Source organism: Leptopilina heterotoma, unplaced genomic scaffold (genome assembly GCF_015476425.1).
Source record: "Leptopilina heterotoma isolate Lh14 unplaced genomic scaffold, ASM1547642v1 Lhet_224, whole genome shotgun sequence".
NCBI lineage: Eukaryota > Metazoa > Arthropoda > Insecta > Hymenoptera > Figitidae > Leptopilina > Leptopilina heterotoma.
The window spans coordinates 346,596-359,497 of NW_025110942.1; the positions used below are offsets into that span (position 1 = coordinate 346,596).

At 22.8% G+C, this 12,902-nt stretch overlaps 1 protein-coding gene across 3 annotated transcripts in view; it reads left to right on the top strand.

The window, feature by feature from the left end:
- The window catches only part of LOC122502260 (paired box protein Pax-6), a 78,290-nt gene extending 75,267 nt beyond the window's left edge, over nt 1-3,023 (top strand). For all 3 annotated transcript variants that reach the window (XM_043612209.1, XM_043612211.1, XM_043612210.1), the window contains one exon: nt 2,452-3,023. In XM_043612209.1, coding sequence (XP_043468144.1) covers nt 2,452-2,540 — 89 coding nt within the window. In that variant the 3' untranslated portion in view covers nt 2,541-3,023. The remainder of the gene's footprint in view (nt 1-2,451) is intronic.
- Nucleotides 3,024-12,902: the final 9,879 nt, after the last annotated feature.

Genomic DNA, 12,902 nt, shown 5'->3' on the forward strand with positions numbered 1-12,902 from the left:
TGAATTCCTAAGAAATTTTTTATTATTTAAGAAAAGAATTTTATTATTTATAAAAGTAATTAAATTCTTGCGAACGATATTTTATTAAAAGTTTTTTAAATAATTGAATTTCCAAGAAAAAATTAATTACCTATACTTTTAAAAATAATTGAATTCTTATGATGAATTTTGTTATTTATGAAAATAATTGAATTTTGCAAAGTAATTTTAATAAAATCCCTTAAAATAATTGAATTTTCAGGAATAATTTTTGTTATTCATCGAAATAATTGAATTCTTTCGAAGAATATTATTTATGTAAATAATTGAATTCTAGAGAAGAATTTTATTAAAATCTAAAAAAATAATTGAATTATTTCAAAACAATTTAATTAAAATAATTTATTTCTTACGAACAACTTTGTAAAAATAATTCAAAATATTGAAACTTCCTGTGAAAAATTCAAAAAATTTTATAAATAATTGAATTCTTCCAAAGAATTTAAAAAAAAACTTTTTTTAAATAATTGATTTTTTCGAGGAATTTAAAATTTTAAGAATAATTATATTTTATGACCAATTTTTGTAAAATTGTATTAAAAATAATTGAAATCCTGCAATGAATTTTATTATTTATGAAAATAATTGAATAGCTGCAAAGAATTATATTAAAATTTTTAAAATAATTGAATTCCTGAGAAGAATTTTCTTATTTATGAAAATAATTGAATTACTGCGGAAAATTTTATTAAAATATTTTTAAAGAATTGAATTTCTGTTAAATTTTTGTTATTTTTGAAAATAATTGAATTCTTCATAAGAATTTTATAAAAATTGTTTTAAAAAATTACATTTTTCGAAAAATAATAAATATTATGAAAATTTTATTTTAAATAATTGAATTCTTGTGGAAAAATTTATTTTTGGAAATAATTGAATTTTTCCATTAATTCATTTAAAATAGTATTAATAATAATTGAAATTCCTAAAATGCATTTTATTATTTATGAAAATAATTGAATTCTTGCGAACGATTTTATTAGAACTTTTTTAAATAATTGAATTTCTAAGAAGAAATTTATTATTTTTAAAAATAATTGAATTCTTGTAATGAATATTGTTATTTATGAAGATAATTGAATTTTGCAAAGAATTTTATTAAAATGCCTCAAAATAATTGAATTTTCGAAAATAATTTTGTTATTTATCTTTAATAATTGAATTCTTTCGAAAAATTATTTATGTAAATAATTGAATTCTTTAGAGGAATTTTATTAAAATCTAAAAGAAATGAATTATTTCAAAAAATGTAATTAAAATTGTACTTAAAATAATTGAATTTTATCGAACAATTTTACTATAAAATATTTGAAAATAATTGAATTCCTGTGAAAAATTTAAATATTTTTGTAAATAATTGGATCCTTCCAAAGAATTTTAAAGATACAATTTGTTAAAATAGTTTATTTTTTCGAGGAATTGAAATTAAATTTTTAAGAATAATTACATTTTATAACCAATTCTTGTAAAATTGTATTAAAAATAATTGAAATCCTGCCATGAATTTTATTATTTATGGAAATAATTGAATTCTTACTAACGATTTTATTAGCATTTTTTTAAATAATTGAATTCTTCTTGAAAACTCTATATTTGTGAAAATAATTAAATTTGTCGATTAATTAATTTAAAGAATTAGAATTTTGTCAAACAATAATTTTTTTTTTAAAATTGAATTTCCATGAAAAATGTTATTATTAGTAAAAGCATTTGAATTATCGTGAAGAATTTTATAAGAATTTTGTTAAATAATTGAATAATTCGAAAATTTTATGAAAATAATAGATTTTCGAAATAATTGAATTTCGATTATTTTTTGTCATTGGCCGCATGGTTCGACAGATTTTGCCCACAGTTAAAATATATAAATTTTTATAAATTTATTTTTTCTTTTTTTTTATTATTATTTTTATAATTTTGATTATTGTCGTTGACCATGGTTCAAAAAGTTTAAAAATATTAATCAACTTTTCCAAATTAGATAAAGAATAAAGTTTAGGCCTTATAATCTTATAAAAATAGAATAATAATATTGTTAGCTTATTTTAACTTATTTTAAACTGTATATATGGATAAATTTAAACTATTGTACAAAAGAAGATCATTTTTTTATTTTTATACAAATTACCACAAATTGCTTATAAACCCCCCCCCCCCCCCTCTGTCTCTCTTTCAAGCGTGAAATATTTTATAAAAGTCGCGCCACAAATGAATTCTCCGTGGCCGATACTGTAGATTACTTGAAACACTCGAAGAGAAAAGAAATACCCAACAAATACCAAGGAATTTAAAATACGTTAAACCGTCACTTGAAGAACTTACTAATAATAAAATAATTACCATTTCATAGTAATGAAACAAAAAGAGAAGAAGAAATAAAAAATAAAAATTGCCCACATTCTTGTGTTACAGGTGTGATATCGGCAGGTGTCTCAGTGCCAGTGCAGATTCCCTCTCAGACACCAGACCTCACGGGTAATTATTGGCCGAGGCTTCAGTGATCCCAGCTCTTCGGGTTCCCGCCGGCGAGTTTGCTCGTTGGCCAGGAGAGCCCGCCACCGCCACCTCCGGCACCATCAGCTGTGTCCCGGCCTCTTCTCGCCTCTCTCGGGATACCGACACAAGTTGCGCAACACCATCAAACCAGCAACACTCCAGCAACAACACCAGTGCACAATTCCGACGCCAGTGAGTGAATCAAAAAAAAAAAAAAAAAACACATACCAACGAAAAGAACCGACACTAGCAATCATAAAAAAAAAGAAAACAAAAAAAATGTCATTGATTTTGGGGAACTCTTTTTTTTACATTGACTCTCGTTGCCCAATTGTGATACTATAGAAAAGACCAAAACAATAGTAGAAATCCATGTAGACGCTGACAAACCCGGATCAAGCAGGGTAACTCTTGACAAACACCCGTTTTATACTTGATAGTGACAAATTTTTGCACTTTAATACAATTTTTATTGGTCCTTTTTGAAACATTCTTTTTTAATTTTTTTAAAAATTTTTTTTCAATTTTTTAAGTCTTCAATTTATTAAGTCTTTTCAGTTTTTTAAGTCTTCAATTTATTAGGTCTTTTCAATTTTTTAAAAGTCTTTTGAATTTATTAAAAGCCTTTTCAATTTTTTCCGATTTTTTAAAATTTAAAACAAAAATTTTTTTTAATTTTCTTCTGGAAATCTTTTTTTTTAAAATTTTTCTGATCCTGGCGAGACTACAAGGGATTGGATTGAATCGGTATTAACCACATTAACCTTTTAGTCCAACTATTATGCCCAGGAGTTTTTCTCTGTGCGATTCAACTATTTTTTTGAAAAAAAAACTTTCAATTTTCTGAAACGAACTTCAAATGAATTTTATTCAATCAATGAAATCGGTAATTAAAAATCCGTTTGGGAGATTAATTGGTCAATTTGTTAAAGAAGGGAATCCAAATTGTTCTAGTAGCTAATATGGACGAAAGCAGGGTTGGGTAGTTGCGGATTCAACGTTTCTGATTGGCTGGTAATATTACGGACAAATTACCAGCCAATCAGAAGAATTCAGAGTTATAGTTACCCAACCTTGCTTCAACTCGTTTTCCTCCTTTTTTGTCCCCTGTCGTACTTAGGTTTTTTTTATAATTTTATCAATTCAAATTTTATAAATGCAAATTCATCGTAATGCATTAGAATTTATTTTATAATGAATTTGGCATTAAAATCAATTTTAAATCCAAATTTTGGCGGCAAAATCAATTCGAAATCAAAAATATAAACAAAAATATAACAGGGATGCCACAAAAACTTAATATTGTTTTTTCCTAACTTTTCCTGATTTCCAGATAAAATTTTGAAATTTCTTCTTCAAATCAATTATTTTTAATAATTATTTTGAAAAAGTTCTTTGTAAATTTTTAAATCCATTTGATTAAGATTCAATTTTACGAATTTTCAATTATTCAAATTATTCAAAATTTTTTTATTGAAATACACATAAGAAAATAAAAACATCAAATAATTACAAAAAAATTTCTCAACTTTTTAAAAAAAAATTAATTATTAGGTAAAAGTATGAAAAATTCAAATTTTTAAAGATTTTAATTTGAAACCTTTACAAAATTCAATTATTTCTAAAAAATTTCATTTATTAGTAACTTCACCAAAATTCAATTATTATTATCTAAAATTTTAACTAAAATCAATTTTCAAATCAATTTTCATTAGAAAATTCTACCAGAATTCAATTATTTAAATATAAAAATAAATAATTTATAGAAAAATAGATTATTTTTTAAAATTGAATTCTTTCGACGAATTTTAATGAAATTTTTAAGAATAATTGCATTTTTCTTGGAATTGAATTAAAATTGTATAAAGAATAATTGAAATTCATCAATGAGCTTTACTATTTATAAAAATGTTTGAATTCCGAAAAATAATTTTATTCTATTTGAAAATAATTGAATTCTTGAGTAATTTTTTATTTTCGAAAGTAATTGAAAGTTTGCGTAGAATTTGATCAACAAATTTTTTTTAAATAATTAAATTATTTAGGAAAATTTATGAAAATAGATATTGAAAACCATTGAATTGCAAAAATTTTTTGAAAATAATTGTATTTCTAGGAAGAATTTTATCAATTATTAAGATAATTGAATGCTTTCGAAGATTTCATTAAAAATAGAAAATTTTGAAAAGAATTTCATAAGGATTTATAAAAATAATTGAATTCCTAAAAATAATTTTATTATTTTTGAAAATAATTGAATCCCTACAAAGAATTTTATTATTTATAAAAGTAATTGAATTTCGAAGAAAAATTTTGTTATTTATAAAGATAATTGAATTTTTGACGAGAAGTTTTTTTTAATTTTTTGAACATAATTGAATTTCTGAGAAGAATTTATTTTTGAAAATCATATTAGAATTCAGGAAAATTTTTGTAAATAATTGAAATTTTGACGAGAATTTTTTTAAAAATTTGGAAAATATTTGAATTTTTGCGAAGAATTTTATTGCTTTTGAAAATAATTGAATTTTTGCAATAAATTCTCACTTCTCGAAAATTCAATTTTTTTTTAGTGTTTTTAACCAAAATTGTTCTACAAATCCATTATTTTTAATAATTACTTAAGTATATGAAAAATTTAACTATAATATGAGTAGAATTTGAATTATTAAAATTTTTCAAAATCTAAGTTAATTAAAATTTCTAATTAAATTCATTATAATTGAAATGTTATAAGTTATAAGATTTTAAATTTAAACCTTTTGAAGTTCATTTATTTATAAAAATTGTAAACGTAAAAATGTAAAAAAAAATTTTTTTTAATTTAAAAAAAAAATGTTGTAAAAAATGTTTTTTAAATTTTTTAAAAAATTATAAATTTGAAAACTCAATTAATAGTTTATGAGGTAAGCAATGAAGACAAAAGTTCAGAATCTCTTGTGAATTCTAAAAATTTAATTTTTTTTAGTGTAGTTTTAATAAAAATCACTGAGATAAGTTTCTCTGAATTAGCGAAAGTATTTATTGAAATAATGAAATATTTAGCTAATGTAGTAAAAATTTGTAGCTGTTTTCGGTAAAGATTTTTTTGTTTGTAGACTTTTTCCTCAATTCCCTTAATTTCCCTGACTTGTGGCAACCCTGGATTAAAAAAAATGCAAATTTTGAAAATTTTTAAAAAATAAATTTTTTTTTTTATTTTAGATACACTGTAGTGTTTTTTCTCCCTCTGTAAATTATTCTTTACGGAATAATAGCGACCCTCGCGATTCTATCCTTTTCCATTATGCATAGTCGATGAATTGAGGAAAAGCACAAGTCAGAGTCAAGAGACGAAAAGATCGATTCCTCGCAGTGACTATACTCTCTGTTCTCGAAGAGAGAGAAAGAGAGAGAGAGAGAGAGAGAGAGAGAGAGAGAGAGAGAGAGAGAGAGAGAGAGGAGCGCTGTATGGTAATTGAGGGTGATTCGTAGATACCCAAGAATTCACCGTCAAGAATATTCTTGCGAGAGGCTTCCTGTCGGGGCCGGGGAAAGACTCGAAGGATGAGCCTTCGAGCGCGTTTTTGGAAGGGGGGGGAAGGGGGGAGGGACATTTGCGAATGCAAGGGGGTTGATAGCACAAGCAATGTCGAGGGTGATTTTCTCCTCGTCGGCCATCGCGCTTCTCCACGAGATATGGCGACCCATACAATTCCCTCGCGAATCCAAAAAAACAAATTTATATTTTTCTCTCTACAACATATATGAAAATATTTTTTTCAAAAAATAATTGAATCGTCGCAAGGAAAAAATAGTTTTTTTTTCTGTGCTAATACAAAAATTGAAAAAAAAGAATATTTCCTTAACTTCTACTAAAGAATTTCCTTCTCGACTAAACAAAATTTATTTTTTTCATTACTTTGCAAATTTTCATATTTTTTTTTTATTTTTCATTTTTCATTTTTCATTTTTATTGTAAAAATAATTTCTTTTTCTTTTGTAAAAACTGACTTTTACAGAGGTATTATAAGTCTGTACAATGTGAACTGTTCAAAATTTCGAGATAGGTTTCAATTTGAGGAAAAGAGACATTTTTGAATGCTGGGCAAAAAAAAATTAAAAATTATGTTCTGATTAAGGTACGTGCACAATGAAAATCTACTTTAAGCAAGTAGATATAAATTATGCTTTCATTAAGGTCCGTTGGCAATAAAAGTTAAAAGCCGACAAATTTAAAAAATTTTTATTATGGTCCAATTACAATACTCTAAGAAAATTTGTTGATTAAGGTACGGGCTCAATAATAAAAACAAAAAAAATACAATAGTTGACGAAAATATTGAAAATTCTTTTAATTACGGTCCGTGGACAATAAGAGCTTTAAAATTGAACTCTGAAAAATGATGGTTCATTTACAATACTCTAAGAAAATTTGTTGATTAAGGTACGTGCACAATAAAAAAACAAAAAAAACTACAATAGTTGACGAAAATATTAAAAATTCTTTTAATAATGGTCCGTGGACAATAAGAGCTTCAAAATTGAACTCTAAAAAATTAAACTTTGTCTCTTCAAATTAAGGTCTGCGCACAATGAAACTTAAAATCTTTCACGCTAACTTAACTCAACTTTTTATTTTATTTTTTTTTTTGGGAAAATTTTGTTGATTAAGGTCCATGAACAATGGAAATTAAAAAGTTGGACTGTACTAAAAAAAGTTATAAATTGTGTTCTGTGTAAGGTCTGCGCACAATAAAAACTAAAAAATTCAACGATAACACAACTTTATTTTTACTTTCTTGCTTACTTTAAAATACTGTTTAAGGTCCATGGACAATGAAAAACACCAAAAAAAACCGCGTTTTGATTAAGGTCTGCGCACAATAAGAATTAAAATTTTTTTTACAAAGACCCAACTTTTTATTTTCATTTTATTTTATTTTGTTTCTCATTGAGAAAATTCTGTTAATCAACAAAATTTTCTAAAAAGCAATTTCCGTACACAATGAAAATTCAAATAATAGGAGCCAACTGAATATTTTTAAATTTTCGTCTTCATTAAGGTCCGTGTACAATAAAAATTTCAAAGTTGAACAAAAAGGTCCGTACAAAATGAAAATAGAAACGTTAGCCAGTGAACCAAATAACGGCAAATTTTGTTGAATAAGGTCCTTTTACAATAAAAATGAAAATTGTTTTCTGTTCAAAGTTTTGTTCAGAAGAAAATTAAAAGGAATAAAAATTTTAAGGTACTTAAGAATGAAAATTGTCTTCTGTTCAAAGTTTTTTCAGAAGAAAATTAAAAAACAGTTTAAGGTACGTGTACAATAAAAATGAAAATTGTTTTCTGTTCGAAGTCTGTTCAAGAGAAAATTAAAAAAAAATTGAAACTTTAAGGTCCGTGTACAATAGAAATTACAAAAGTTGAAGGCCAAGGAAAAATATGTTCGAATTAAGGTCCGTGCACAATGGAAACAAATTACTTGAATTAAAAACAAAAATAAAAATTGTACTCTCCTTTCATGAAATTTCATAAAACTAAAACCGAAACAAAGATAAAAAATCAGAGCACAACAATTTTTAACCTTCGTCAACTTTATTGTCCATTGGCCTTAAACCCCTTCCGAAATGTCTCTTTTTCACTCACATCTCTAACCTATCATTCCAAACGTCAATATAATCGATTTCAAATATCGAAATAACGATATTTTTTGAAATCGAAATCACTAGGTATTTATTATGATGGACTTAAAAAAAAGAAAAAAAATGAAACTAGACCAATGCTGCCCTTACATAACTTGTATATTCGTTATTGCGCAAGCGCAATCAAGAGTCAAAAAAGAAGTTGTATAACTTAAAACAAAAAATAATAATAATAATAATAACAATAAAGCGTCACTTTCATTTTCGAAATATAATAGAGTAGTTGAAATTGTTGGCGCTTCATTAAAAAAAAAAACATCTTTTGTGTAAAAAATATTGTAAAATAGTAAAATTGTTACTCTCGTTAGTTGATAGTGTAAATTAGAAGCATTTGCTACTGTGTAAATAAAAAGCGGATTAATATTTGGACATACGTTTGCATTAATATGCCCTTAATTTATAAACTTTTTCAATCGACAATTTTTTTTTATCATAGAATAAAAATTTTTTCTCTTAAATTTAAATTAAAATTTTTTTTATTTTTTTTTTATTTTTTAAAATTTTTTTAAAAATTTAAAAAAAAATTTTTTTTTAATATTTTTTTTCTAATATTGGAAATTTTTTCCTGTTTGTATATTATTAAATTATTTTAACCATAAGGGGTCGTTCATAAACTACGTTAGCAATTTTTCATACTTTTTAGACCCCCTCCCCTTTCCTCGTTACCATTCGGTTAAATACATTTTTATTTTTTGACCCCCCCCCCCCAACTAAATTGGTATCGTAGTTTATAGTCCCTAAGCGTGCAGTTTTGTATTATAAAACATTTTTTTTTATTTTAAAATGAATTTTATTTTTAAATATATAATTTTTAAATAAAATATTGATTTTTATTTAAATTCATTTTATTTTGATAAAAAACGGTAAACTTTGAATAAAGGTGAAAAAAATTTAAAAATTATGGGCTAATATTGTATTGTAGATTATATACATAATTTAATGTGTATTCAATGTTTTCCTACATGATGACAAAACGAATTAGTCACTCGAGAAGCAAACGGTATATCAATTATCACGAATAAACGATCCGAGCCTACATTTATACGCATCGTTTCTTCGCTTACAGTTTTATAACACAAGCACAGGTTTGCTTATTGAGCCGTAAAAACAGATCTCGAATTTTTTTTTTTTTTTTTTAATTAACGGAAAGAATTTTTTTTGAGAATTTTTCGCGTCGTTGTTGTTTTTCGACGCTAAGTGGAGAATAATGCGCGCGCATCGTAAACATTATGGTCACTCTACAATAGTAGGGTCACTTAAAGTTTTCAACTTTTTACTGACGTTAGTTCGCTTTTTTTCTGTTCTTTTTTAAATATCGAAATGAAAATACAAAAAACGTGCTTAATTTTATTTTTTAAGGAAAAATTATATTCGATGCAAAATTTTATTAACGAATTTAGAAAAAAAAAATTAATTTTAAATTCGTTCTATATGAAAGATAATATAATGAAATTTTTTTTATATTGTTATTATGAAAATAATTATTATTATTACGAATTGTAATATTTTAAAAAATTTATATTTATTGTATGCTTCACTCCGTTGTGAAGGATACCTTACGCGAAATTTTAGGTTATGATTGTGAATTTCGAAGCAAAAATATACATAAATAGAATTAACTCTCAGTACAAACTAATGACATTTAATTATTTATTATTACATTTAAAATATTCAACGAGAGTTTTTTTCAAAATATAAAAAGTACTTACGATCATAAACATAACCTAAAATTTCTTTACGCGATAGGTACTTTTCAAAGTTGTTTGAATGCACATTTTTTTTATTTTTTCTAATATTATAAATAATAATATAATATTTATATTATATTTATAATAAAATATATTATTTACAATAATATATTTCATATCGTCAGTGTTAATGAAGAAAGAAAATTTCGAGATCTGTGAATTTCAAAGTTATACCCACAGCAATATAATAGATTGACAGATCATAATCAAATCACTTTCATGTTACGCAATTATTACCGACACAGATGCATCATAGAAGCTTTATCACATAATGCAATGGTTAGCCGTATACGCATTCACTGTAATAAATGTAGGTGACGACTATAAAATTCGTCCTTTTGTCACAGCCGATATAGAAATATAATTACAACCGATATTGTTGTGTTAATAAAAATGCGCACCGCTCGTTTATGAACGTCGAAGAAATTCTCAGGTGTGTGTAACGAAAAGAAAACCGTTTCTTGCAAAGTTGAATTTTAATTATTTTTAAAAAAATACAAATTATCCAAATCATGAAGCAAAATCGTGATGTCACTATTATTAGGGACGATTTTTAAAAGTAAACATAACCTTAAAATACATTGTAATTTTTTTTCTATTATTTTTTACGATTTTTAAGTAAACATAACCTTAAAATACATTGTATTTTTTTTCTATTACGCTTGGAGTATTCAAAATCAGGTATCGCTAATTTTTCACTAACACACGCTACATTTTTTATTGATTCCTTCAAATTCTTAAGTCAATAAAGTGATTTTTTTGACTATTATTGCCCTAGGGTAATAATGAGCAAAAAATCGAATACAGACCTTGGATCGACTTTAAAACACAAAAAAATCGAAAAAGTCATTGATTTAATTCAGTGTTGAAACAAAAATTTTATCTTGAATTTTGGTAAAATTGAATTTTGGTAAAATCTTTTTAAAATAATTGAAATTTAATAAAATATTTTTACAATAATTGAAATTTAATCAAATCTTTTAAAAATAATTAAAATTTAATAAAATATTTTTACAATAATTGAAATTTAATCAAATCTTTTAAAAATAATTAAAATTTGATAAAATATTTTTAAAATAATTGAAATTTAATCAAATCTTTTAAAAATAATTGAATTTTGGTAAAATCTTTTTAAAATAATTGAAATTTGATAAAATATTTTAAAAATAATTGAAATTTAATCAAATTTTTTAAAAATAATTGATATTTAGTAAAATCCTTTAAAAATAATTGAATTTTGGTAAAATCTTTTTAAAATAATTGAATTTTGGTAAAATCTTTTTAAAAATTAAAATAATTGAATTTTGGTAAAATCCATTAAAAATAATTGGATTTTGGTAAAATCTTTTTAAAATAATTGAAATTTGATAACATATTTATAATAATTGAAATTTAATCAAATCTTTTAAAAATAATTGAATTTTGGTAAAATCCTTTAAAAATAATTGAATTTTGGTCAAATCTTTTTAAAAATTAAAATAATTGAATTTTGGTAAAATCCATTAAAAATAATTGGATTTTGGTAAAATCTTTTTAAAATAATTGAAATTTGATAAAATATTTTTAAAATAATTGAAATTTAATAAAATCTTTTAAAAATAATTGAATTTTAGTAAAATCCTTTAAAAATAATTAAATTTTGGTAAAATCTTTTTAAAATAATTGAAATTTGATAAATTTTTTTTTAATAATTGAATTTTTGAAAAATATAAGAAAAAAATTCAAATTTTTAAAGAATTCTCTAATTATAAATATAAACATGATTTTTCTGAAATTTTAATAAGAATCTAAAGAAGTAAATTTTAAAAAAAATTAATTTATTTTGTTCAAAGATAAGTAAATCTTAAAAAATTATGATAAAACAATTCTAAGAATTATTTTTTTAAAAATATTCTAATGTAATTTTTCGAAAATAATTGAATTTCTTAAAAAAAAATTTTGTATAATTTAAAAAAAACGAAGTAATTTTTAAAGCAATTTTAATTACAAATTTTCACAATGATTATTTTTTCCAAAATGTTCGAAATAATTCTGAATAAATTTAATGCTTGTATTATTTTTTGTACCAAGTATTCAAATTTTCGGAATTGTTTTTGAAAATATTGAAAATAATTGAATGTTAAAAATTTATAATGAAAAAAATTCTAAGAATTACTTTTTTAAAAAAAATTTTAATATAATTTTTTAGAAAGCTATTTTTTATTAATTTTAATAAATTTACACTATAACTTGAAGATTTTTCATTAAATTTTTTTGAGAATTCAATTATTTTTACAAAATTTGCTATTAAATTTCTTTAAAAGTTGATTTTTAAAAATTGTAATAATACCAATACTTGAAAAAAAACAATTATTTTCTATTAAATTTTACAAAATTTCAATTATTCCAAAGCTTATTAATTAAGTGACGGAAATCCAATTATTTGTCAAAATTTTTAAAGAATTCTTGTCAAAATTTCAATTATTAGCAAAAATCTTCAATTTAATGATTTTCAATATTTACTATACTTTAATAAAATTTTCCAAAAGAATGCAATTCTTTAAAAAAAAATTATAAAATTCTACACAAACATTCAATTATTTTCTAAAATATTAAAAATTTTCCAGAAATTAAATTATTTACAAATTTTTTTTATAAATTTCTTTACAATAATTCAATTATTTTTATAAATAATGAATTTTTTTACAAGGATTCAATTATTTTCAAAAATAATAAAATTCTTTTTAGGAATTCAATTATTTTATATCAGAATTTGAATTATTTTTAATAGAATTTTAATCGAATATTCGAATTTCTCGAAGAATGTAATTATTCTTGAAAATTTTATTAAAATTCGTCGAAAGAATTCAATTATTTGAAAATTTGTTAATATAATTCTGTATAAGAATTAAATTTTGAGAGACATTCAATTATTCGCAATAAATTATTGTCCAA